This window comes from Podarcis melisellensis (assembly GCF_964234715.1).
Source record: "Podarcis melisellensis genome assembly, chromosome: 9".
Taxonomy (NCBI): Eukaryota; Metazoa; Chordata; class Lepidosauria; order Squamata; family Lacertidae; genus Podarcis; species Podarcis melisellensis.
In genome coordinates this window covers 2141557-2168590 of record NC_138541.1, presented here as the reverse complement: position 1 = coordinate 2168590, position 27034 = coordinate 2141557, and the positions used below count along the sequence as shown (strand labels likewise).

The window sequence follows — 27034 nt, the reverse complement described above, 5'->3', positions numbered from 1 at the left end:
CTTTTCAAACTTTGGTCTGGACTACTTCTTGCTGACGCGGGTAGTGCTGTGGGTTAAACTACAGAGCCTAGGACTTGCCGATCGGAAGGTCAGCGGTTCGAATCCCCGCGACGGGGTGAGCTCCCGTTGCTCGGTCCCTGCTCCTGCCAACCTAGCAGCATGAAAGCACGTCAAAGTGCAAGTAGATAAATAGGTACCGCTCTGGCGGGAAGGTAAACGGTGTTTACGTGCGCTGCTCTGGTTCGCCAGAAGCGGCTTAGTCCTGCTGGCCACATGACCCGGAAGCTGTACACTGGCTTCCTTGACCAATAAAGTGAGATGAGCCCTGCAACCCCAGAGTCGGCCACGACTGGACCTAATGGTCAGGGGTCCCTTTACCTTTACCTATCCTTTGGCATAGGGTTTGTCCAATATAGAGAGCTGAAGGGCTTTGTTGGCATTTGATGGCATACACAATGTTAGAAGATAAGCAATTAAATAGTCCTGAGATGGTATGTTTGATGTTGTGGGGCCAGTAATGGTGTTGTCCAGGTGTACGTGGCAGCAAAGTTGGCCTATCTCACAGGGTTGTGATGGAGATCAGGGCTGTCTTAAGCATATGCAGCACCGGGGTGCAAAGATCCGCCTGTTGCCCCCCCCCCAGGTTGCCCACTCCCAGGCACACAGGAGGGCAGAGCCGGCCAGGCACCTCAGCATCTTGCTGGCTCAGTCGTCCCCCGAACTCGCGGCGCAGAGCCGCCTGCAGCAGAAGAGCCCGCTCTGGCACTCTGACTGACAGACGGGCTCTTCCCCGGACTCAACTCTCGGGCCCTAGACTCTCAGCCTGGTGCTCCTGAGAGCCTGGTGCCCCGGTGCCCTGCACCCCTAGCACTTATGGGTAAGATGGCCCTGGTGGGGATTAATCAGGAAGAGGACCACATACACCAAATTGAACCCCTTGCAGCAAAGGTGGGGCATAAATGCAAATAAATAGAGAATTTCCAGATTTAAGGAGGAGAATGTGTGGGGCAGAAGAGCTGGAGAAGTATGCCACACAGGCAAGGAGGGATTCAAGGAGGCACAGGGGGTCCTGGGATCTACCATAAGCCAAGAAATGGATGGGCCCTTAGGCTAAACACACACACACACACACACAGAGTGTATTTCCGAAAACCAGAGATGCCCGCCTGCTTTCTCTTGCCACAGATTTACCCTCCCATCAATGTCCTCCCATCCCTCTCCCGTCTGATGAAGTCGGCCATCGGGGAAGGCATGACCAGGAAGGACCACGGAGACGTCTCCAATCAGCTGGTGAGTGTTTGAGCCTCCGCGGAAAAGGGTCTTCCATTTCAGGAGTCTTTTGGACCCCTGAACTGCCAGGGTTTTGGGTTAGGTGACCCGTGGGATCCCAGCGCTAAACTTCTATGATTCTGTGCCTGCTGGAAAGCTACAAGCAGGATTCGAACACAAGACCACCTCTCCCCTCCTGTGGTTTCCAGCAACTGGGATTCAGAAGCATTCCTGCCTCAAACGGCGGAGTGTGGTAGCGCATAGCCATCAAGAGCAACAAATATTGTTGCCACCCGAGGTTCCGGGCTCTTACCTGGAGTCCGTGTTTTCTTTCAGAAATGAGGCTGTTGTAAACAAAAATCCACCCTTTTCCCCTTATGGGGTATCCAAGAACCCACATAGAGTCCTTACGTGGGTTCCCTATTGGTAGGAGAAAATAACAGATGCCAACCAGAGAATATTGAGAAGCAAAGCAGCTAGTAAGCCTGATCTTTATTGATCTGTTGCAACAGGGTGCTCCCCTCACATGCAGGAAAGGAGGAGGACCCCAAACCAAGGTGTGCCTCCCCTTATATAGACATTTTAAATTCCCTGCTCTGGAGCTCAAGACCACCCCTCCATACATCATACATACATCACAGAAAGGGGTGGTCTACAACAGAAATCTGAGTGCGTTGTTTACCTCCTGTCTGTCAGGTTACCTATTAATGCTTACTTGATTGGATACTCTGGGGAACCTGGCCAGTCTTTTGTCGTGACAAATACCCAGTTCCTGAGCCAGGTCACAGGCTCACCCTATTCATACACAGGCATACCCTTAAAACAGGATTTGTGAAGGAAAAGACAATGAGGAGGCGTTTCCATTTTCCTTTGACTTTGCAGAGAAAACATTTGGTCAGTTTGGGAGTCAAAATGGCTTCATGGCTGTTTTCCTGTGCTGATTCAGAGGTGTGGGTTATATATTTATGTACGTGTTTGCTTGGTACATTTATGACCATTTATTATATATTTAAGACCTTAAAAGTCTTATCACAAGGCACAGCAGAGACTGTGGAGTCTTTATGATATACATATATCCATATCCATATTTATGTATATATACAACCTGATGGAGGGGCTCACATCATTGACACCCCCAAATAGTCTTGCTTTTCCCATTGCCGCAGCCCAGGATTCAAAACAGGCTCCAAAACTTCTGAGCTTTTCTCCAGCTTGCTGACTTTTATAGACGGGAACCTTTCTGCAGAAACCCAATCCTAAACTATCTCTCAAACTCTGACCTAATCTAGCTCTGAGCTGAAGGAAAGGTCCATCTCCCTGGTGAGATTCCTAATGGCTGGTCGTTCTCCTTAATAGTCCACCCCAGGTGATCTCCTGAACACAGAAATCCAGACTTGGTTGATTTTAATATGCTAAATCCAGTGTCTGGCACCCAGGCATTAGAGGGGGAGTCCAGGCACCCCACAAACTTGTAGCAAACCCCACAAATAAGAACCCTGTGACTAAATTCACAAGATGCCTTGATGCAGAGGGTGGATCTCGTGCATCTACGATGCCCATGTTTTAAAAAACCAGACACCTTTCTAGCTAACACTTCAGAGCTTCTTTTTGAGGGTGGTTCTGGGGTTTTCCTGGCTGCCTCGGGGTCAGGGCGCTTGTCTCGGGCAGGGCCCTGACTCATGCCCTCCCTGTGGTTTCCCGCTCAGTACGCCTGCTACGCCATCGGCAAGGACGTGCAAGCCATGAAGGCCGTGGTCGGGGAGGAAGCCCTGTCAGCTGACGACCTCCTCTTCTTGGAGTTTCTGCAGAAGTTCGAGAAGCAGTTCATTGCACAAGGTAGGCGGGGGACGAAGGCGGCCGGGAAACGCTGACCTGGGAGAGACGTTTGCCCTCCTCGCTCGGCACGGAGGCGGGAAGGAGAAGCGTGGCCTTGGAGCAGGGAGAGGGGAACTCAGGACAAATGCGGCCCTCCAGGGATCTCCAGCCGGCCCCGGGCCACATCCCTTCCCCCAGGATGAAGCTTGTGCTGCCCCTGCTTTGCATCCTCTTGAGGGTTTCTGCAGGGCTGGAATGTGCCTCTGGACTTGGTTAATGCCTCTTGCTTGTCTGGGTGGAGAAAGAAGGTTCTCTCTCTCTCGCTCTCTCTCTCTCTCTCTCTTGTGTGTGTGTTGGAATCTAGACACATATAAAAAATGTTGTGAAAATGCTTTTCTTAAAAAGCATTTTGAAAAATATATTGAATGTGCCATAAGCTCACCATCGCCATCTAGTGTCACATTTGTAAAGGGAAAGGTACCCCTGGCCGTTAGGTCCAGTCGCAAACGACTTTGGGGTTGCACACACATCTTGCTCTATAGGCCAAGGGAGCCGGCGTTTGTCCGCAGACAGTTTTTTCCAGGTCATGAGGGCAGCATGACTAAGCCGCTTCTGGCAAACTAGAGCAGCGCATGGAAATGCCGTTTACCTTCCCGCCGGAGTGGTACCTATTTATCTACTTGCACTTTGACGTGCTTTCGAACTGCTAGGTTGAGAGGAGCTGGAACAGAGCAATGGGAGCTCACCCCGTCGCGGTGATTTGAACCGCCGACCTTCTGATGGGCAAGTCCTAGGCTCAGTGGTTTAACCCACAGCGCCACCCACATCCCTGTCACATTTGTATAACACGCATAAAACGTTATATTTGCAGCTGTATAGCTGAGTCCCAGGTGTTTAAACTACCTTACTGTGCAAAAAGTAGCATGATTGATTGATTGATTGATTGATTGATTGATTGATTGATTCCCCAGCTACTCTGGGCGGCTTTGAACAGAACATTAAAAACAGAATAGAACTTCAAACATTAAAAACTTCCCGAAACATCTGTTGCTCCTCCCACTTTTTCCTCTGGTCCCGACCACCACTGGCATGCAGCCCCGGGAGGCTACTCAGATGGAAATGTGGCTTATCTGGACCTTATGGGATGATCAAGAGGACAGGGCATAACCAGGTCACGTACATCCTGTACAGTAAATGCACCTGGAGCCCTTCTCTGCCCCACTCAGAGGCAACGGCAAAGTCTTAAATGTGTAGTGTTGCCACTAAACCATCACCTTTTCCTTTTCCTTGTTTTGAATGTGCAATATTAACTGTCTTGGACTGGCTGGATGCAGAAGAACGTAGGAGGCAGCAGCTGAGGAACCCCGGATGAAGCCCCCCAAGGGGTCCCATTGAGGCCCCCATCCTTTGTGTGTGGGTGCAAATGCACTTGGAGATGCGTGCCAAACTGGGTCTTTGACCCAGGTGAAATAAAGCTTAGTTTTGCCCCTGCCCAAGGGAAGAAGGCTCAGAGCCCGGGGATTGGTGGTGGGACAACAGTGAGTGGTCAGAGGGAGAAGATTGGGAAGAGGAGGTGTCAAAAGCTGGAGAGGTAACAGGGCTCTGTGAGCGGGGAGAGTCGGTGGCAGAGAGCAGTCCAGACTCAGTGGCAGAAGCTGAAGCAGGAGAGGAGGGAGACCGAGAGGCAGAGAGGAGTCTGGCTGAGGAAGACTCACAGGTGTCTCCCCCTCCTGCTGAGAACAGCTCCCATCCCTGCTGGTCTCCCAGGACCAGAAGAGGCATGAAAAGGGCAGAGGAGAGGTTAGGTGCAGGCAGGCATAGTCTCCGATTGCCTAGGGAAAACCCTGGAGAGAAGGGGACTTAGATGACTGTGGGGAGTCAGGGACATTTAGTCTCATGGGGGCAAGACCTGCCGGAGATGAGGTGCTGTGCTCATTAGGCCTGACTTTCCGGTATTTTGCTAATCAAGACTTAATTTCAGCTTGCTTGCTGGCGATTTACTGCTGGCTGGCTCCTGTCCTTTACCCACCGGCGATGTTGGTTTTCTCCCAGGCGCCTACGAAAACAGGACCGTATTTGAGTCGCTCGACATCGGCTGGCAGCTGCTGCGGATCTTCCCCAAAGAGCTGCTGAAACGGATCCCGGAGAATATCCTGGCAGAGTACTACCCCCGGGAGGCCAGAGGGGCCGATGGCTCCTCCAACACGGCCCTCTGAACCTCAGGACTTGTCCACGGTGGGGCGCAACCCACTTAACTGACTTGGCGGTGGGTGGGGTGGCTGCTCCAAGGCTTTGGGGATATTCACACATCACCTCCAGAAAATGGAATATGAGCCTGGATGTACTGACACCCTTTTATTGCCGTGAAATAATCAGTTGTCATTGCTGTCCTGATTCAAAATAAAAGTGTCTACCCAAATCTTGAAATTATTATTTTTAGAAGCCTTTCTCAGGATGCTTCCTCAAAATCAAAACTGCAGTGTGGTGTAGTGGTTAGAGTGTCAGACTAGGACCTGGGAGAGAGGAGGGTTCGAATCCACACTCAGCCAAGACCCTGCTGGGAGTGACCTGGGGCCAACCACTCCCTCTCAGCCCAACCTACCTCACAGGGTTGTTGTGAGGACAGGACAGGAGAGAAAAGCATTTCCACCTTCAGCTTCTTGGGAGAATGGTGGGCGATAAATGTAATAAAATGAGATATATAATAATAATAATAATATAATAATAATTTATTATTTATACCCCGCCCATCTGGCTGAGTTTCCCCAGCCACTCTGGGCGGCTCCCAATCAGTGCTAAAACCAGTACAGCATTACATATTAAAAACTTCCCTGAGCAGGGCTGCCTTAAGATGTTTTCTGAATGTCAGGTAATTCTTTATCTCTTTGACATCTGATGGGAGGGCGTTCCACAGGGCGGGCGCCACTACCGAGAAGGCCCTCTGTCTGGTTCCCTGTAGCCTCACTTCTCGCCATGACGGAACCGCCAGAAGGCCCTCGGCACTGGATCTCAGTGTCCGGGCTGAACGATGGGGGTGGAGACGCTCCTTCAGGTATACAGGACCGAGGCCGTTTAGGGCTTTAAAGGTCAGCACCAACACTTTGAATCGTGCTCGGAAACGTACTGGGAGCCAGTGCAGATCTCTCAGAACCGGTGTTATGTGGTCCCGGCGGCCACTCCCAGTCACCAGTCTAGCTGCCGCATTCTGGATTAATTGCAGTTTCCGGGTCACCTTCAAAGGTAGCCCCACGTAGAGCACGTTGCAGTAGTCCAAGCGTGAGATAACTAGAGCATGCACCACTCTGGCGAGACAGTCCGCGGGGAGGTAGGGTCTTAGCCTGCGTACCAGGTGGAGCTGGTAGACAGCTGCCCTGGACACAGAGTTAACCTGCGCCTCCATGGACAGCTGTGAGTCCAAAATGACTCCCAGGCTGCGCACCTGGTCCTTCAGGGGCACAGTTACCCCATTCAGGACCAGGGAATCCTCCACACCTGCCCGCCTCCTGTCGCCCAAAAACAGTACTTCTGTCTTGTCAGGATTCAACCTCAATCTGTTAGCCGCCATCCAACCTCCAACCGCCTCCAGGCACTCACACAGGACCTTCACCGCCTTCACTGGTTCTGATTTAAAGGAGAGGTAGAGCTGGGTGTCATCTGCATACTGATGAACACCCAGTCCAAACCCCCTGATGATCTCTCCCAGCGGCTTCATATAGATATTAAAAAGCATGGGGGAGAGGACAGAACCCTGAGGCACCCCACAAGTGAGAGCCCAGGGGTCTGAACACTCACCCCCCACCACCACTTTCTGGACACGGCCCAGGAGGAAGGAGCGGAACCACTGTATGACAGTGCCCCCAGCTCCCAGCCCCTCTAGACGGTCCAGAAGGATGTTATGGTCGATGGTGTCAAAGGCCGCTGAGAGATCCAGCAGAACTAGGAAACAGCTCTCACCTTTGTCCCTAGCCCGCCGGAGATCATCAACCAGCGCGACCAAGGCAGTTTCAGTCCCATGGTGAGGCCTGAATCCCGATTGGAAGGGATCCAAATGGTCCGTTTCCTCCAGGCGTGCTTGGAGTTGTTCAGCAACCACCCGCTCAATCCCCTTGCCCAAGACTGGCAGATTTGAGACTGGGCGATAGTTGGCCAAATTGGCCGGGTCTAAAGATGTTTTTTTAAGAAGCGGTTTAATGACCGCCTCTTTCAGCGGGTCTGGGAAGGCTCCCTCACAGAGGGAAGCATTCACCACCCCGCAGAGCCCATCGCCCAGCGCTTCCCGGCTCGCTTTTATCAGCCAGGATGGGCAAGGATCAAGGAGACAGGTGGTCGGTTTCACTCGTCCAAGCAGCCTGTCCACATCCTCGGAGGTAACAGATTGGAATTGATCCCATATAACAGGACCAGACAGAACTCTAGCACTCTCCCGCCCTGGCCCTGCTCCCACGGTGGAGTCTACCTCCTTTTGAATCTGAGCGATTTTATCTGCAAAAAACTTTGCAAAAGCATTGCAGGAGATCTTGGGGTCCCTACCAGGCCCCGGTGGTACAGGTGGTTCCGATAAACTGCGAACCACCTGAAAAAGTCTCCTGCTGCTGTTTTCTGCAGATGCAATGGAGGCGGCGAAGAAGGCCCTCTTCGCCGTCGCCATTGCCACTTGGTAGAGAGAGAGGGAGAGGGGGCTAAATCTCAGAAATCCTTAAAGCTGACCTCTTAGGGGAAGTCTAAAGAGGAAATGGAGTCTCCTTGGAGGAAATGAGACTTTGCAGGGAGATAACGGGGAGGCGTTGGGGGGCGGGTGTGCCCATGACAGAAGTCATAAAGAAAAGCACCCAGTTCCTGGTTTTCCTGAAAGACCCAAGTTGCAACTCTGAGGCAGAAGCCATTGGCAGACGCTGCTAGATAGCAGTGCCAGACTCCTAATATTAGGTACTCCTAATATCCACAATATCCTCCTAATATTCGTGACCCCCTGGACCAGAGCACACCAGGCCCTCCTGTCTTCCTCTGCCTCCCGCAGTTTGGTCAAACTCATGCTGGTAGCTTCGAGAACACTGTCCAACCATCTCGCCTTCTGTGATCCCCTTCTCCTTGTGCCCTCCATCTTTCCCAACATCAGGGTCTTCTCCAGGGAGTCTTCTCTTCTCATGAGGTGGCCAAAGTCTTGGAACCTCAGCTTCAGGATCTGTCCTTCCACTCAGGGCTGATTTCCTTAAGAATGGATAGGTTTGATAGGTTTGATCTTCTTGCAGTCCATGGGACTCTCAAGAGTCTCCTCCAGCACCAGAATTCAAAAGCACCAATTCCTCGGCGATCAGCCTTCTTGATGGTCCAGCTCTCACTTCCATACATCACGACTGGGAAAACCAGAGCTTGAACTATACGGACCTTTGTTGGCAAGATGATGTCTCTGCTTTTTAAGATGCTGTCTAGGTTTGTCATTGCTTTTCTCCCAAGAAGCAGGCGTCTTTTAATTTGATTGCATATGAGGCAGTAAATCGTATATCTTCTCGCCAGAGTTTCAGTGAGCGCTGAAATCTGTTGGCCTCTAACTAGCTTCTGCAAAAGAGAGCTCCTGGCGGCTGTTGCAAATGCAATTACCAGGTCAGTAAAAAGAAAAACCTAGCAGATTTTTTTAAAAAAGAATAAAAAGCCCTGTGGCTTCTTGTGACTCGTCTCATGCTGGAGGAGGAAGAGGAGGAGGAGGAGGAGAGATTTCACTTCCCAATTCTCTGGCGAAGCCTCATCCCTTTCATGCAACTGTGGAGAGAAGCGGCAGAGCAGGCTGGGCAGATCTTGGCTGAGCACAGACAGTCCGGACCTGAATGGAGCCTTTGGTGGAGGATCTCAGCCAGCTGGCAGGTAAGGATGGGAAATCTGCCTGCCCCAAAAGCAGGTTGAAAGGGTAAGCGTGGTAAACACTGTGGCATAGTGGTTAGAGCAGGGCTGGGCAACCAAAGGCCTATGGGGCAGATGCAGCCCAATCGACTTCTCAATCCGGCCCAAGAACAGTCCAGGAATCAGCATGTTTTTACATGAGTAGAACATGTCCTTTTATTTAAAATGCATCTCTGAGTTATTTGGGGGCATAGAGATTCGTTCATATTTTTTTTCAAAATATAGTCCGGCCCCCCACAAGGTCTGAGGGACAGTGGACCGGCCCACAGCTGAAAAAGGTTGCTGACCCCTGGGTTAGAGTGTCAGGCTGAGTCCTGGCAGACACGGATTCAAATCCTCCCGCGGCCTCAAAGTTCTTAGGGTTGCCATATTTCATGTGACAATCCAGACACATAAAATAAAATAATCGTTGTTGTTGTTGTTATACCCCATCCATCTGACAGGGTTTCCCCAGCCACTCTGGGCAGCTTCCAGCATATATAAAAACATAGTAAAACATTAAACCTTAAAAGCTTCTCTAAACAGGGCTGCCTTCAGATGTCTTCTAGTTAGACAGTTGTCTATTTCCTTGACATCTGATGGGAGGGCGTTCCACAGGGCAGGTGCCACCACCGAGAAGGCCCTCTGCCTGGTTCCCTGTAACTTGGCTTCTCACAGTGAGGGAACTGCCAGAAGGCCCTCGGTGCTGGACCTCAGTGTCCGGGCAGAACAATGGGGGTGGAGACGCTCCTTCAGGTCTACTGGGCAGAGGCCGTTGGCAGAGCTGTTGAGCTTATTCTGCAAAATCTCAAAAAAGAAGAAGAAGAAGAAGTTTTGAGCTATTTTCCCAAACATCCAAGCTATTTCCACCTGGGCAATGTTTACGAGGGTCGAATCCTGTCTGTGTCTGGGAAATTCCGATGTATGGCAGCCCTAACTGCAGTGGGCAAGTTATGCTATGTGCCTTGATGGATAACCTAAGATGCTAAGGCAGTGAAGGAAAGAATGAAAAGAATGTTGCCGAAAGGAGTTTGTATTGGTATAAAGTTGAGATGGCCGTACAGATGTGTGAAGGAATTTGCAGGCACCCTTAAATGAACCCGTGGCCTTGCTCTCCCTCACTCCCTGTCTGGGATGTTGCCTTTTGCTTTGTGCAATAAGGCTGCTGCTTGTTTGTGCAATAATTTCCACACGTGTGCAAAGCTAAGGTGGAGGAATTCCTCTGTAGGAGCCCATGCAATTTATCAACCTGCAGACTCCACTTTGGAGGGTCCCCGCTTCGGATGCCACTTGGCCCCAAGTGTTTATGTGGTCTTAAGCATCGCAACTGAAGGAAATCCACTGTATGACTTTGGGCCAGTGACCTCCCTCACAGGTTTGTTGTGAGGACAACGTGGAGAGGGAGAGAGCTGCAAGAACTGAATGTTTCAGAAGGAAAGAGGAGATTTCTAACTAGCGATATGACCATCAAGGACAGATGGATTGATGGGCTGATGGGAGTTGTAGTCCAGAACATCTGGAGGGTGCCAGGTTGGGGGAGGCTAGCAGAGCCTCAGTGCTGCCCCTGGGCATTTCGTGGCGACGTTCTCTTTCTCTTCTTTTGCAGCCATTTTGGAATCTGACAGTGACTCTGATTCAGAGAAAGATGAAGACGCCGAGGTATGTGGGTCCTTTCATTTCTTTAAAATTCATTTTTAAAATATTTGTATATTTGATACAGTTTCAAGCATGAAAACTTAAAACCATACAATAAAAAGCACACAAAAGGTTTTTTTAAAAATAAAAAATAAGCTTCTGGTCCTCATGGGGAAAGAATGGGAAATAGGTGTCAGGGTCTGGTTCTGGAGTGAAGCCCCAGCAAATTGTGACTCAGAGAAAGTCCTGTTCTCACAACCATTCACTGTGGCTTTCTAATCACTCCCACTGTTTTGCTTCAGAGGGCAGCACTTGAACCCGTGCATTCAGATGATTAGAAAGGAGAACTTTTTGACAGTAAGAGCTGTCCAACAATGGAATAGGCCACCTCCTTCCTTGGAGGTTTTTAAGCCGAGGTTGGGCGACCCTCTGTCAGGGTTGCTTTAGTTGTGATTCCTTCATTGCAGGGGGTTGGACTGGATGACCTTTAGGGGTCCCTTGCAGAATTCTATTATTCTAAATTCAGGGGGGACACGACAATTTTGAAGTCTGCATGAGCAGCTGTGCTGAGGATGGGAATGGAGGGAATGATTGCTTAGCAAAAGCAACTCTGCTGGCAGGATTGGAATCGGAAACATCAGTGACCCAGAAACATTTGTTCCCTTCCATCTTCCAGGAAGCGGCTGCTTGTCAGGAAAGGGATGAAGCCAAGAAAAAGCTAGCCGAATTTGAGTATGGTAAGCATGATCTGTTGGGGTGTTACTGCTCCGAGCCCCTTATGCTCAGATTGCATAGATGTAGAAATCAAACTCTAAATCCCGAAGATGCCACAGTCTCTGCTGATTCTCATTCCAAGGTAACAAAACCTGCTGAATGCCTGGAGCAGGGGACCCCAAACTAAGGCCCGTGGGCAGGATAAGCCCCGAGGGACTTGTTTATCCTGCCAGCGGCAACCCCCGCTGCCTGCTCTTACCAGCGCTGCACTGTGCAGCTGCCTGCTTCTGGGTCGGAGGAGCACCAGAAATAACTTGTGCACATGCACAAGCATTATTTGCGCATGCGCAAGTGTTATTTCTGGTGCACATCCGGGTCGGAGGAGGCCCGTGCACATGCACACAAGCTATTTCCAGTGCTGCTCCAGCCCAAAAGCGCACCGGAAATAGCGTGTGTGCACGGGCTCCCAGGCCCTCCGGCCCGCCACATGATCAGCACTGGAGACACGAGCCCAAGGTGCGGCAAGTTTGCTGACCCCTGGCCTGGAGCCTCTCGCTGCTCGGAGATTGGGGGGGGGGCCTAGCTGTGTCCTGCATTTCCTGCTCCCGACTATTCACAGTGGTGAACCTCAGGATGAGAGGGGGCGATTGCACCCGTGTCCGGCTTGTGGGCATCTCACAGGACTCTGATCGGGCGTTTTGGGAACCGGGTGCAGAACCAAGTCCCAGGCCGCAAGGTGGTTAGATGGCTTTAAACTAGGACCAGGGCCTTTTCAGTACTGGCCCCAACTTGGTGGAACGCTCTGTCACAAGAGATTAGGGCACTGTGGGACTTGACATCTTTCCCTGCGGACAGATGTCAAGCCCCCCAGGGCCTGCAAGACAGAGCTGTTCCGCCTGGCCTTCGGCTTGGACTCAGTCTGCCCCTTAGGTTTGCCTCCCCTTGTGGTTTTGATCTATGGGCTACTTTTAAAATGAGGCTGCATTTTAAATTGCATTTTAACCGGTGTTTTAAATCCCCCCCCCCCATTACTAGTATACTTTTACTGTAATTTTACTGGTGTTAGCCGCCCTGAGCCCGGCTCTGGCTGGGGAGAGTGGGGTATAAATAAAATTATTTTATTTTTATTATTATTATTAGTGGGGCAATAAGAGGCAAGACTATCAAACTTTGGAAAGCTGGTATCATTGGATCAAGTTCACCAGTTTTGTCCAATGGATTAAACAGAATAGTTTTAAGGTGTAAATTAATATGGTTTATATGTTTGCTTGGTTGTTGTTGTTGTTAATTGAATTTGTATACCGCCTTTCATCCGCAGATCTCAGGGTGGTTCACAACACCTGAATAGTTTAAATAAATGTGCAATTAATGGCTTCTGTTTTGAATTTGATTGTGTATTATTATTGTTATGTATTCAATGGCCTGTGTGGGCCTGAGCTTGAGTCTCCACTAAGGATTCTGAGCTCCTGTGTTCTGATTCAATACATGATGTCCAATCACAGAACATTTCCGGACTTGGGCGTCTGCCATTGGCCCTTGAACTCTGAGTCGTGATTCGCAGCTTGGAAGTTTAGACAGCCAATCACGTTGGGAGTGGGAGCGGCCCAGGCTTTCAGGAATGTATATAAGCAGTTGCTTTGCCCGCTTCCCAGTTATGTAGTTCAATAAAGGTTCTTGCCTCGTGGGAACCCACCTACACTTCAGTTATCTTCCTTTGTGGGTCGTGCAAACTGCCATTCTGAAGGATGCTTTTTGCAGGGTAGGCTCACGGGCATTGAGGATAAATTTACCGTATTTTTCGCTCTATAAGATGCACCAGACCACAAGACGCACCTAGCTTTTGGAGGAGGAAAACAAGAAAAAAAATATTCTGAATCTCAGAAGCCAGAACAGCAAGAAGGATCGCTGTGCAATGAAAGCAGCAATCCCTCTTGCTGTTCTGGCTTCTGGGATAGCTGCGCAGCCTGCATTCACTCCATAAGACACACACACATTTCCACTTACTTTTTAGGAGGGAAAAAGTGAGTCTTATAGAGCAAAAAATACGGAATGTCACCAAGTGGGGAAAGTCTGGGGAAACAGCTCTAGAGATGATCTTCAGCCTTCCATTTCCTTTCATTCCCAGCTTCACAGGCTTTGCTCGCTGAGCTGTCCACCCTGGAAGCAGAGTATGAAATCGAGAAGTCGTGCCGAGAGCAGGCAGAAGCCTACGCAGCCCAGGTGAGACAGGCGAGCTGGTGGACATGGCAAGGCATCTAACCTGGGGAACAGCTGTAACTCAGGAGTCTAGCTCTTGTTTTGCATGCAAAGAATCCCTGCTCCAATCTCACATACAGCAAATGGCTTTAGATACCTATTTTGTTGTTGTTGTTGTTGTTTAGTCGTTTAGTCGTGTCCTCCTCTTCGTGACCCCCTGGACTAGAGCACGACAGGCACTCCTGTCTTCCACTGCCTCCCGCAGTTTGGTCAAACTCATGTTCGTAGCTTTGAGAACACTGTCCAACCATCTCGTCCTCTGTCGTCCCCTTCTCCTTCTGCCCTCCATCTTTCCCAACATCAGGGTCTTTTCCAGGGAGTCTTCTCTTCTCATGAGGAAGCCACAGTCTTGGAGCCTCAGCTTCAGGATCTGTCCTTCCAGTGAGCATTCAGGGCTGATTTCCTTCAGAATGGAGAGGTTTGATTTTCTTGCAGTCCATGGGACTCTCAAGAGTCTCCTCCAGCACCATAATTCAAAAACATCAATTCTTCGGCGATCAGCCTTCTTTATGGTCCAGCTCTCACTTCCATACATCACTATTGGGAAAACCATAGTTTTAACTATACAGACCTTTGTTGGCAAGGTGATGTCTCTGCTTTTTAAGATGCTGTCTAGGTTTGTCATTGCTTTTCTCCCAAGAAGCAGGCGTCTTTTAATTTTGTGACTGCCGTCACCATCTGCAGGGATCATGGAGCCCAAAAAAGTAAAATCTCTCACTGCTTCCATTTCTTCCCCTTCTATTTGCCAGGAGGTGATGGGACCAGTGGCCATGATCTTCGTTTTTTTGATGTTGTACTTCAGACCATATTTTGCGCTCTCCTCTTTCACCCTCATTAAAAGGTTCTTTAATTCCTCCTCACTTTCTGCCATCAAGGTTGTGTCGTCTGCATATCTGAGGTTGTTGATATTTCTTCCGGCAATCTTATGATAATTCTGGCTTGGGATTCATCCAGCTCATATAGCATATATTCAGCACAAAAAGCAGAGACAACTTGTTGTTGACAAAGGACATCTGGACATAGAAAGGGCCCCATTACCTTCAGTAGCTGAGAGCCTCATCAAACCTAAATCTGACCCTGTGTCTCCTGCAGGAGTGAGTTCCATAGTTGAACTCTTTCTTTTATCTGTCCCGCAAGACACCTTGGTTTGCAGCCCAGTCTCGGAGCCACCCTTCCACCGCGGCTTCCGAGATCATCCTGGGCTTACCTTTGCCATTGCATCTCGACTCCTGCAGGTGAGCAGAGAGAACAAGAAGCTGAAGCGCATCAGCGCGGCTTTGTTGCCCATGCTCACCCACCTCCCGGCGGACCTCATCGACCCGGGCAACGAGGAGGAGATCCCCACTGAGCAAGTCCTGGATCCAGTGAGCCAATACCTGCAGCAAATCAAAGGTGAGTCGGGTTGTCGCTTCCCCTCTGGCTCAAAGGCCACCAAGGGGAGCTGCTGCTGCAGGGAGAGATCTGGGCAGGGACTGTACAAAATGTACTCATCCTGCAGCAGTGGAGAAGACCAACCTTGGAGGAAGAGAAGAAGCTTCCTTAAGGATGGAGAGGCGGTGTTCAAGAGATGCCTCTCATAATAATTTGTAATAATAATTTATTATTTTTACCAAGCCCATCTGGCTGGGCTTCCCCAGCCACTCTGGGCAGCTTCCAACAGAATATTAAAATGCAATTGTCTATTAAACATTAAAAGCTTCCCTAAACAGGGCTGCCTTCAGATGTCTTCTAAAAGTCTGGTAGTTGTGTTCTCTTTGACATCTGGTGGGAAGGTGTTCCACAGGGCGGGTGCCACCACCGAGAAGGCCCTCTGCCTGGTTCCCTGTAACTTGACTTCTTGCAGTGAGGGAACCGCCAGAAGGCCCTCGGTGCTGGACCTCAGTGTCCGGGTAGAATGATGGGGGTGGAGATGCTCCTTTAGGTTTACAGGACCTTCAGGTATACAGTGGTAGCTCAGGTTAAGTACTTAATTCGTTCTGGAGGTCCGTACTTAACCTGAAACTGTTCTTAACCTGAAGCACTACTTTAGCTAATGGGGCCTCCGGCTGCTGCCGCGCCGGAGCCCAATTTCTGTTCTTATCCTGAAGCAAAGTTCTTAACCTGAAGCACTATTTCTGGGTTAGCAGAGTGTGTAACCTGAAGCGTATGTAACCTGAGGTACCACTGTACTAGATCTCACACCCCCTTCGGTGCCCAGCTGCAACACATCAGCCCTGCAGTGCTGTCCGAGGTTCTGATAGTTGCTGCCACTCCCCTCCCACTTGCTCCAGCATTGCCAGATGGGAGGGGATCTACTGTTAGAATTCCTGCTCCGTGATTGCAGTCATGGGATGTTTTGACTCCACAGAGTGGGATGTGATGGAGACAGGATGTTTGTGTTTCTGTGTTCCGTGAAGTGGGACTATTGTCCTTTGTTCTTTTTCCCTTTGCTGTCTGATGCTAGAGAGAGAGGGAACCATATTGCAGTGCTCCGTGTGTGTTTATATGTAAATAAAAGTAGATTAGCCAAAATGCTGAGGTCTGTCACGCGAACTGTGAAGACTCTGCGGATCCCTAAGTGAACCGATATCTGTTGGCAGCAGTTGCTGTGATGTTCGGGCTGAAGAAAGCTTTTGAAGCTCCCAAACGATCGACCAGGAGGGAGAGAACATGTCAGTTGTGCATGTGTCTCTGCCAGGGTCCTACTCAACTGTAGGCTGAACTCCTGACACCTACAGGGCAGAACTCAGGTCTTTCAAATTTCAGCAAGTTTGGTGCCCCCTACCTCTTGCCTTCTGTTCTGCACATGCAACTGTGTGTGTGTGTTTATTCCTGCACTGCAGGGGGTTGGACTTTCAAGGCCATCCACGTTGGTGGCCCTCGCTGCCTCCTGTGTCAGGGAGTTCCCCTGTTTAACCACGCGATGTGTGAAGAAGAACTTTCTTTTACCTGTCCCAACTTTTCCAACTTTCAGCTGCCAGGAGGTGAAGTCGAGGTGGACTCTAGACACATATAAAAACGCTTTTTGAAAAATATATTGAATTTGCTATAAGCTCACCATCGCCATCTAGTGTCACATTTGTATAATGCACTTAAAATGTTTTATTTTCAGCTGTATGGCTGAGTCCCAAGAGTCTGTCCTGTGGTCTGGCTGCTAAGTTGGCTGTTATGTACTGAGTTGAATAGGATCCAAAAGGCAGCAATCTGATTGGTCCTAGAACAATAGGGTCCAGAATGCAGCAGTCTGATTGGTCCACAGGAGCCACCCAGTCCAACTCCAGGTGGAAATGAATCTGCAACCAGATTGGCCTACAGGAGAATCCCGGAATTAGCCAATCACGTCGGGCCCATTGTGTAAATAATGTATATAAAGCAGTTACAGATAGGTAGCCGTGTTGGTCTGCCATAGTCAAAACAAAAAAAAATTCCTTCCAGTAGCACCTTAAAGACCAACTAAGTTAGTTCTTGGTATGAGCTTTCGTGTGCATGCACACTTCTTCAGATGTGTATCTGAAGAAGTGTGCATGCACACGAAAGCTCATACCAAGAACTAATTTAGTTGGTCTTTAAGGTGCTACTGGAAGGAATTTTTTTTGTTTTGTATATAAAGCAGACATTCTGGGGGAACTTCCATTCCTCCTCACCACTATGAGCTGAATAAAGAGCATGAAATCCACTCTCGACTCCGAGTATATTTCATTGGCAACAGTCTCTCCTCTAAGGAGCCAGCTTCCCTCAAATTCACCTTTCCCTTTCTCCTTCTTTTTTATCCAGACCTTCAAGCGAAGGTTTCCCTGCTGCTGGATGAAAAGAAGGAACTGGCCGTGCAAGTGACGGGGCTCCAGGGTCGGGTCCAGCAGCTCCAGGAACAGGTATTGTGGGTTACTCCATGGGCACAGCCAGGATTTATGTTAGCAGGGACAAGACAGCCACCTGTCAGCGTCCTCTGTCTGACTCTGTCTAGCAGATCCGGAACGAAATGCCTCAAGAGCAGCTGTTTTAAGTGGCTTTCTTTTGACCCCCCAGTCAACTCGAAGTCGAGTTTCGAAATGTTAGAATGATTGTAGAACTATTGAAATGTATATAACTGAAAATCATAAATAAAAATGAAACAGAAATGAAACAGAAGCAATATCTCCTTTGTGCAAAGGTGGAAGAAGAGCAGTTTGAGAAGCAATCTCTGCAGGCTCTGGTGGTGGAACGCCAGAGGGCTTTGAAGAGGGTCAAACGAGGTGAGTTGTGGGGAAAGGTCACAGGAAGAGCCTATTCTTGCACCCAGAGCTGCCTCCCTTCCTGAGCTGGCATTTACTTCCTTTTCCCCACCTGGTTCAGCACCCTCTTCTCGCAGCGGGCAACCAGATGCCCATTATGGGAAACCCGCGAGCAGGATCCGAGTGCGAAAGCTACTCTCCCCTCCTGTGGTTTCCTGGTATTCAGAACTGCCCCCAACTGTGGAGGCAGAGCTTCCAGATGAGCTACGCATTTCCATCCTGGTCTCTTTGCAGGGAGATTAGACGACGTTGGCTCTTTGAACTTGCATCCATTCCCATTTGTTTGTGGGGAGGATAGAGGAAGTTGCACCCAAGCAAATGTCACTCAAGCCGAAGTAAAGTGGGAGCTAGGAAGGAGCAGTAGAGTCGACACAGAGGGCATCTCAGCCTCTGCTCGCTCCAGGGACACACACGCCTTTCCCTCCCCAACCTTCATTTGATTCGCAGGTGATTGATGTTTCTTCTGCCCTCTCTCTCCCAGTGTCCCGGCTACTCACTGAGGAGTATGGCAAGGTGTCCCAACAGCTGGACCTGGAGGAGGAACTGAGGCAGCAAGCAGAGACCTTTGCCCGCCAGGTAGGAATTCAAGGGGCAAGCCTTTCTCCACAATACCATGCTTCATTTTCCTCTGGCAACCATGAGCCTGTTAGAATTCCTGCTCCGTGATTGCAGTCATGGGATTATTGTCTTTCACATGACAGTGTATGTTTTGACTCCACAGAGTGGGGTGTGATGGAGACAGGATGTTTGTGTTCCTGTGTTCCGTGAAGTGGGACTATTGTCCTTTGTTCTTTTTCTCTTTGCTGTCTGATGCTAGAGAGAGAGGGAGCCATGTTGCAGTGCTCCGTGTGTGTTTATGTGTAAATAAAGTAGATTAGCCAAAATGCTGAGTTGCTGAGGTCTGTCACACGCAAGTTGCAGAAACTCTGTGGATCCCTAAGTGTGCCGGTTTCGGTTGGTAACGGTCGCTGTGATGTTCGGGCTGAAGAAAGCTTTTGAAGCTCCCGAACGATCGACCAGGAGGGAGAGAACATGCCAGTCGGGCATGTGTCTCTGCCAGGGTCCTACTCAAGTGTAGGCTGAGCTCCTTACAGAGCCAACCACGTGATACAGCAGCAAAAAAAGCTGGTGCTATTCCAGGCTGCATCAATAGAAGGCTAGTGTCCTGATCAAGGGAAGTCAGAGTACCACTCTATTCTAGTCAAACCACACCTGGAATACTGTGTCCAGTTCTGGACACCACAATTTAAGAAGGATGTTGAGAAGCTGGAAGGTGTGCAGAGGAGGGAGACCAAGATGATCAAGGGTCTGGAAGCCAAGCCTGTTGAGGAATGGTTGAAGGAGCTGGGTACGTTTAGCCTGGAAAAGAAGAGACTGAGAGGAGATAGGAGAGCCATCTTCAAATATCTGAAAGGCTGTCACGTTGAAGATGGAGCATGTTTGTCTTCTCCTGTTCTGGAGGGTAGGACTCGAACCCATGGCTTCAAGTTACAAGGAAGGAGATTACAACGAAACATAAGAAGAACTTTCTGACAGTAAGAGCTGTTCAACAGTGGAACGGACTCCCTCGGAAGGTGGTAGACTCTCCTTCCTTGAAGGTTTTGAAGCAGAGGTTGGGTGGCCATCTGCCATGGGTACTTTAGCTGAGATTCCTGCATTACAGGGGGTTGGACTAGATGTCCCTTGGGGATCCCTTCCATCACTCCTATTCTACGATTTGCTACTCTGGACCTCAGGAAGCTGACTGGCAGTCACTCAATGTTCCTCATGGCTTATTTGAGATAAGGGCTCAACTCTGGAACTGACTGGTTCTAAATTGCAGCTCCTGCTCTAACCACTGAGCTCCCATTCCCCTTTCTCATGTCACAGATGCTGGTGAAGCAGAAGGAGGCCAACCGGCAGAGCATGATCCTGATGCAGAATATTGGGCCAGAGACCCAGCTTCTCCAAGCCATGGAGGAGGTGGCCAAGATGACCCGGGAACTGGAAGAAGCCCAGCAAGAGCACCAGGCTAAGGTGGGTTTGGGGATCCACCTGCCCAAGGACCTCAGCAGAGACTGGTTCCTGCCCTTTCAATCCATCCATCCATCTACTTTCTTTGTTTACAAATTTATTTATTTGATTTATTTGGTTTTCCAACTTAATTTTTTACAGAGCTATAACGAACATAAATCATAAAAACAAGATTCCAAGGAATCTCCTGGATTTCCATCCTTCCCTTTGTGGGTCCTATTAATTAATCAATCAATAAATCAATCAATCAATCCTTTCCTTCTGCATCTTTTATGATACTCCAAATCCTTCACCTCTTCCAGTATGTCCAGAATTCAACCTTAAACTACAAGTGTTACTCCAATCCTACTAACGATTTTAACTGTTTGAGTACCCCAAACGGTTGGTTTTTTTAAAGAAAAAAAAGCACTACCTAAAACTGTTTAAAAACAGACTCACAGCCTCACAGCTAATCATATGAAGGTTGCCGGGAACAGAATCTTTAAGCCATCAAACGACTGAACAGGAAATGTTTTAAAATTACAGCTTAATGTGAATATTGAGAGAGGCAGACTCCCTTCCTCAGCCTTATCGGTTTAGACTGGAATGTGGCAGGGAGTTCCAGAGGCCAACTCTGCAGCATCCGAAGGAAGGACTGTGTCTTGTCTTTCCTGAATCTCCTGCCCATCCACAGAGGTATCTGGTGACCCAGAGCTGGCCCAGGACATTTCGCTGCCTGGGAAAACCCAACCCAACAATCATAGAATTGTAGTGTTGGAAGGGAACCCCCAAAGGTCATCTAGTCCAACCCCCTGTAAGGCAAGGACTGCTTTTTCAGCAGTGGTGATGGGGCAGCATCCTTAGAGGGGGCTCTATCCCTGTTGCCCCTCTCAGCATCTCAGCTTGTCTCACCTTGCCTAATGGGGGGGGTGAGTCCTGAGTTCGAGTGTCGCCAGGAGGAAAGCCTCTTTCCTGGCCCACGTCCCTCTGATGTCCTGGGGGAAGGGGCTTGGCTTTGGGCTCCCAGTCTGCTCACGTTGCTTCTTGCTCTCCAGGTGAAGGACCTGGAGGCCCAGCTGCTGGGACGGCCGCAGGCCGAAGAACTCCACAGGCTCCTGGCTGCCCTGGCGGCAGCAGAGGAAGAGAAGGTCCACCTGGGGGAGAGGCTTCGCCGAGCGGAGGAAAGGAACACGGCTCTGGAAGAGAGAGGTACGGCATTTTCAGATGCATGGATTAGAAACGCAGGATAGGCTATGGTATAGATACAGCCTGTCAGAGATTCTTTCGCTGCAATGATGGCATGGCAGGGGTCAGACTGGATGACCTTCGGAGGTGCCCTCCAAATTTACTCTTCTGTCATTCTGTGATTCTACGACTTCAGAACCCCGGGGTCCAAAAAAGATCAACATAACTTACAACTCATTAAAACTCATTAAAACTTAAAACTCATAACTTAAAACTCATTTTCCACAAAATAAAATAGACAAAGTGTTTAAGCCATTCCAATAATAAAGAAAAAAATAACATTAATCATTACTCTCACCTCGGTATCAGGAAATAACAGGTACAGTCACATCCATTTTTTAAAAGGAGTATTTATAAAGCATCAGCTCCTAAAGAATACCAATGCAATGTACAATAAAGTGATGAAGATGCTTAAAGAACTTCCAAAGCCACTTTCCCTGTATTGCTGTACTGAGTCATTCTGCCGTGCAGCCAGCCTCTCTCAGTGTGTCTTTCCAGAGGGAGATGAACCCTTATTTTCCCTTTCTAGTTCTTCAAACTGCTGCAAAAGTGCAAAACCGTTACGAGGATTGCGGTGGGTGGGTGACATCACAAGGATTGGCCAATCAGTGCCATGCACAGCCACACACAGCCTTTTCAAGGGCTGCCACCCTGCAGAAAAACAAAACAAAGGCCACCTTCTTTGTGGGGGGCCTGAGACCCTGCCTTTCTCCTTGCAGTGAAATCCCTAGAAGAAGAGGCGAAGGCGACTGGGACCCCGTCTCCCAAAACATGTCCTGAGGCTCCCTTTCCTCCTCCTCCCCCTCCTCCTCCTCCTCCTCTTCCTCCAGCATGTCATGTCCCAGTGGAGTAAGTATCATTTGGCATATATTATTATTATTATTATTATTATTATTATTATTATTATTATTGAAATGATTTTAGAATGTTGTATCATTTTACTGTTGTTAGCCACTCTGAGCCCGGCTTCGGCTGGGGAGGGCGGGATATAAATAAAATATTATTATTCTTATTATTATTATTATTATTCATAAACTTTATATGCTGCTTGAATATAATAAAAACCATCAAAGCGGTTGAAATGGAGAGCGAAACCATAAGCTTATCAATAAACACAGATAAAAGCAACTGTTCTAAACACTTGAAAACAATTTTTTTTCTTAAATTGTTTTTATTAATTTTCCAATAAAAAACATCCAATCAACATATCAAATCATAATCCAATTAAAATAAAAAACTAAAATAACAAAGACCAAATTATCATCCAAATTATAATCATTAATTTTGGGGGGCTTCCCATAGTCTGGACCTTGAAGCGTAGCTCCAAATCTCAATCCTACCTCTCCGTTTCGTTTCAGTCACGTTCTCTGGTTCTCAATCATGTCAGACGTCATATATCCTCGCATCCATCGAGTACAGCTTTATTTGCATATATATCTATTTTTTCAACTGTTTTTTTGCCAGCGCAGCTTCCTCTGGCTCCATTCCAATCCAGGCTGATGAGAGGAGCCTGTCCAGACATGCAGAATTTTGATCTGTGCTTTAATTGAAATCAATAGAAGCACAGATTGAAATTCTGCATGTCTGGACAGGCTCATCTCAACAACGAGGCGACCCGAGGGTCATCTAGTCCAACCCGCTGCAAGGCAGAAATCTCAGCTTAAGCATCCATGACCAGGGCTGCCATATGTCTGGGTTTTCCTGGACATGTCCGGGAATCGCTCAGAAAATTGGCATCCGGGAGGATTTTTGCTGAATTGGCAAAATGTCCTGGAAAACATGGACGTCTTAAAAGATCATTTTAAAAATCAAAGAAAAGCCCCAAATGATTTCTTTTGGGGGTGGAGATGTTCCCCAAAAATAAAACTCCCCAAAAGAAAAGTTCAACAACGTTGTGTCTGGATTTTCACTTTGGGGAATATGGCAGGTGGCCAGCAGATGGCGGAGTGGGGAGACCAACAGCATCATAGTTCTACCTCTATTACGGGGGTTGGACTAGATGGCACCTGGATGTCCCTTTCAACTCTCCAATCATGCAATTCTATGATTCCACAGTTGGAAGCAGCGATTCTTCTGAATCCCAGTTGCTAGAAACTACGGGACAGGAGAGTCCTGCTCTCGTGCTCATGTTCTGGTTTCCCATGGTGGGCACCTGGTTGGTGTTGTAAACAAAGTCTGCCCTTTTCCCTTATGGGGTATCCAAGAGCCCATATAGAGTCCTTACATGGGTTCCCCATTGGTAGGAGAAAAGAACAGAGGCCAACCAGAGAATACTGAGAAGCAAAGCAGCTAGTAAGCCTGATCTTTATTGATCTGTTGCAACAGGGTCCTCACTCACCACACGCAGGAGGAACCCAGAACCAAGGTGTGCAAGCCCTTATATAGACTTTTGAAATTGCCACCCTGTAGATCAAGACCACCCCCCAGACACATCATACCTACATCACAGAAAGGGCGGTCTACAGCAGAAATCTGAGTGCCTTGTTCACCTCCTGTCTGCCAGGTTACCTGTTTAATGGTCACTTGATTGGATTGCCTGGAGAGCCTGGCCAGTCTTTTGTAATGATAAATACTTAGTTCCTGAGCCAGGTGAGGCTCACACCCTATTCATATTGTAAATGTGCCCTTAAGACAGGATTTGTGAGGAAAGAGACAACTGGGAAGTTTCCCACTTTGACCTTGCAGAGAAATAATTGAGGTCAGTTTGGGAATCAAAAATGGTTTCAGGTCGGTCTTCCTGTGCTGATCTATGTATGTGCTTGGTTGGTACACTTATGAACATTTAACATATATCTAAGACCTCAAAATTCCTACCACATTGGCCATGGTAAGACCAGGATGCTGGGTGACACGGACAATGGGCCTGATCCTGCAGGGCTCTTCTGATGTACCAGGACCGGTCTTGACTTTTCTTCTTCCGTTCTTCCATCTCTTCAGCCCCCTGATGGCCCTCAGGCAGAGGAAGGGAAGGCAGCAAGCAAAACGCGGTAAGCGGATCAGGGAGGGAGGGAGGTTTTGGGGTGCGTCCCCCTCAAGCACTTACCTGCACCGAGCTCAGCTGCAGGGCAGTGACCCCGTAGCCAGAAGGCATCTGGATGTGAACAAGGAAACGGACTGAGGTTGAATCCTGACAAGACAGAAGTACTGTTTTGGGGGGACAGGAGGCAGGCAGGTGTGGGGGACTCCCTGGTCCTGAATGGGGTAACTGTGCCCCTGAAGGACCAGGTGCGCAGCCTGGGAGCCATTCTGGACTCACAGCTGTCCATGGAGGCGCAGGTTGATTCTGTGTCCAGGGCTGCTGTCTATCAGCTCCATCTGGTATGCAGGCTGAGACCCTATCTGCATGCGGACTGCCTCGCCAGAGTGGTGCATGCTCTGGTTATCTCCCGCTTGGACTATTGCAATGCCCTCTACATGGGGCTACCTTTGAAGGTGACCCGGAAACCAACTAATCCAGAATGTGGCAGCTAGACTGGTGACCAGGAGTGGCCGCCAAGGCCACATAACACCGGTCTTGAAAGACCTACACTGGCTCCCAGTACATTTCCGAGCACAATTCAAAGTGTTGTGCTGATATTTAAAGCCCTAAACAGGCCTCGGTCCAGTATCCCTGAAGGAGCATCTCCACCCCCATAGTTCTGCCCGGAAACTGAGATCCAGCGCCGAGGGCCTTCTGGCGGTTCCCTCGCTGCGAGAAGTCAAGTTACAGGGAACCAGGCAGAGGGCCTTATCGGCTGTGGCACCCACCCTGTGGAACACCCTCCCACCAGATGTCAAAGAGAAAAACAACTACCATACTTTTAGAAGACATCTGTCAGGGCTGCAGGGGGTTGGACTAGATTACTTTTGGGGGTCCCTTCCGACTCTACAATCCCAGATTCTAAGCCAAGCCCTCCTGCTTGAGGTAAAGGTAAAGGGACCCCTGACCATTAGGTCCAGTCGTGACCAAATCTGGGGTTGCGGCGCTCATTTCGCTTTACTGGCCACGGGAGCCAGCGTACAGATTCCAGGTCATGTGGCCAGCATGATTAAGCCGCTTCTGGCGAACCAGAGCAGCGCACAGAAACGCCGTTTACCTTCCCGCCGGAGTGGTACCTATTTATCTACTTGCACTTTGAGCTGCTTTTGAACTGCTAGGTTGGCAGGAGCAGGGACCGAGCAACGGGAGCTCACCCCGTCGCGGGGATTCGAACCGCTGACCTTCTAATTGGCAAGTCCTAGGCTCTGCGGTTTAACCCACAGTGCCACCCCCTGCTTGCGGTACAAGTCTCAAACTAGTGATGGCCCTTTGAGGGAGACCCTTTCGGATGCATCCAGGCTCCCTGGGATGGGGAAAAGACTTAATTGCTGGGTTTTTTCCTTTCACCCCATGAAAAATAAATATTCCTACAAATATCCCTTTTCCCTCTGGGCAGCAGCAAATTCCTGCACCGATGATGTGAAATCGAAAGCGGTGGAAGAAATGATGGCCAGGATCAAAAGCGGTGTGGTCCTGAGGCCAGCCAGAAAGGACACTGGAGACTTCTCCAAGGTAAAGAAGCAGAGTGGGAGCGCAGAACATAAAAATCTGCCTTAATCAGAGTCATTGGCGCATTTAACTCAATGCTGTCTACCCAGATTGGCAGCAGCAATCCCAGGTTTTTCGTGTGAGCCTATTATACAATTCAATCTGTCTTCAGATTGAATTGTATGTTCCTTGTAAGTTCCCTTGAATCCCTCTTAAAAGAATAAAGACTCCACAATCTTATTCAAAGCCAATAAAATAAGTTTACTTACATCAGTTCACAGTTGGATTCCTGAAGGCAGACTTAGTTACAAATATGTACATGTGGATGTACCCCATATGGGGGAATAATCCCAGTGCTTCTGCAAGTTGAGAGCTAGCAGAGCAGTCCTAGCTAGAAACTGGTCAAACGAAGAAGGAAGTCAAAAAGAGAGAGGTGTGCTCCGTGACTCGTCCTTTTGTTACCTGGACAGGTAAGGTCAAGCCCACCTTCTATCACATGCAAAAGGAAGGATGCTCCAGCCAGGAGGAACAGGAAGTTTCGAATGGCTGGACCAAACATTCCCTCGCATGTCTTCTCTAGCATTACAATAAATGTTGTACTTGACCGCCTCTCATGGATCACATCCCACAGCCCGTGGTTCTTCTCCTCTTTCGCCTCACAATGGCCCTGCCAGGTAGGTTAGGCTGAGAGGAGACAGCATTAAATAAGTCGGAGTTCTTGTTATTAAATATACCAAAAAAAAGCACACCAAGAACTCAGACCAATATAAGTTTCAGTAGTGGGAGTGGTCCCTACTCGCAAATCAATAGTCAATTGGAACAAAAACTAATCCATTCAAAAGTATATATTCTGACAAGGATTACAAACACAAATAGAGATTACAAACTCAAACAGAGATTACAAACTCAAACTCATAAGGATATGTATAACACAATAATTTGTTGCAGAATTAAAGATAAGAGTTTATGAGTAGAGATAAGTTCATATTAGTCCATAGACAGATTCTACGTGAAGATCTGAGTTTCAATCCTTAAGCAGAAGTCAGAAGTCAATTATGGATCAGAAACCAGGACAGGGCCCTGTTTCGATGTATTCACCTTCATCAGCTGGAAGTATCACATATTACATGAAAATACATTTAAAGTCCAAATTATCATAAATTATAAAACAGTCATAAATCATAAGACAGTATTGTACAACTTTTGTTTCCTTACCTAATTTTTAAGGGGTCGTGTAAGTTTGAAGAATTCGTATAAATATATCCTGTTATTTTCTACGTTTCTCAGAGATAAAAACTGAAAATAATGAATATTAATAATGATTACATGTGTTGAATCAAATTAAAGACTCTGAGGCAGCATATAATCATATGGTTCCTCACCAAAGTGTGAGAGGAGACAGTGGCTGGCCCAAGTCCACTCCATCAGCTTCCTTGCAGAGTGAGGATCTGAACCCTGGTCTCCCCTGTCCTCAAGG

The 27034-nt window shown here is 48.6% G+C and overlaps 2 protein-coding genes and 1 long non-coding RNA gene across 6 annotated transcripts in view; 2 read left to right on the top strand and 1 right to left on the bottom strand.

Annotated features, from left to right (window-relative positions):
- The window catches only part of ATP6V1B1 (ATPase H+ transporting V1 subunit B1), a 61958-nt gene extending 56499 nt beyond the window's left edge, over positions 1-5459 (top strand). The window contains exons 12-14 of the mRNA XM_081925101.1: positions 1186-1290; positions 2976-3105; positions 5137-5459. Coding sequence (XP_081781227.1) covers positions 1186-1290; positions 2976-3105; positions 5137-5300 — 399 coding nt within the window. The 3' untranslated portion in view covers positions 5301-5459. The remainder of the gene's footprint in view (positions 1-1185; positions 1291-2975; positions 3106-5136) is intronic.
- LOC309377833 overlaps positions 1-27034 on the bottom strand; it is a 355859-nt gene that overhangs the window by 153913 nt on the left and 174912 nt on the right. The gene's annotated exons all lie outside the window — the stretch shown is intronic.
- LOC309377569 (shootin-1-like) overlaps positions 1-27034 on the top strand; it is a 60576-nt gene that overhangs the window by 28566 nt on the left and 4976 nt on the right. For 2 of the 4 annotated variants that reach the window (XM_081925040.1, XM_081925038.1), the window contains exons 1-13: positions 8823-8943; positions 10565-10617; positions 11270-11330; positions 13433-13527; positions 14799-14955; positions 17317-17414; positions 17693-17774; positions 18295-18389; positions 19683-19829; positions 20861-21014; positions 21770-21899; positions 23988-24037; positions 25466-25581. In XM_081925040.1, the coding sequence (XP_081781166.1) occupies positions 8907-8943; positions 10565-10617; positions 11270-11330; positions 13433-13527; positions 14799-14955; positions 17317-17414; positions 17693-17774; positions 18295-18389; positions 19683-19829; positions 20861-21014; positions 21770-21899; positions 23988-24037; positions 25466-25581 (1275 nt within the window). In that variant the 5' untranslated portion in view covers positions 8823-8906. Of the gene's footprint in view, positions 1-8822; positions 8944-10564; positions 10618-11269; positions 11331-13432; positions 13528-14798; positions 14956-17316; positions 17415-17692; positions 17775-18294; positions 18390-19682; positions 19830-20860; positions 21015-21769; positions 21900-23987; positions 24038-25465; positions 25582-27034 lie in introns of those variants that run through there. The other 2 variants (XM_081925039.1, XM_081925041.1) reach the window with 2 other exon arrangements.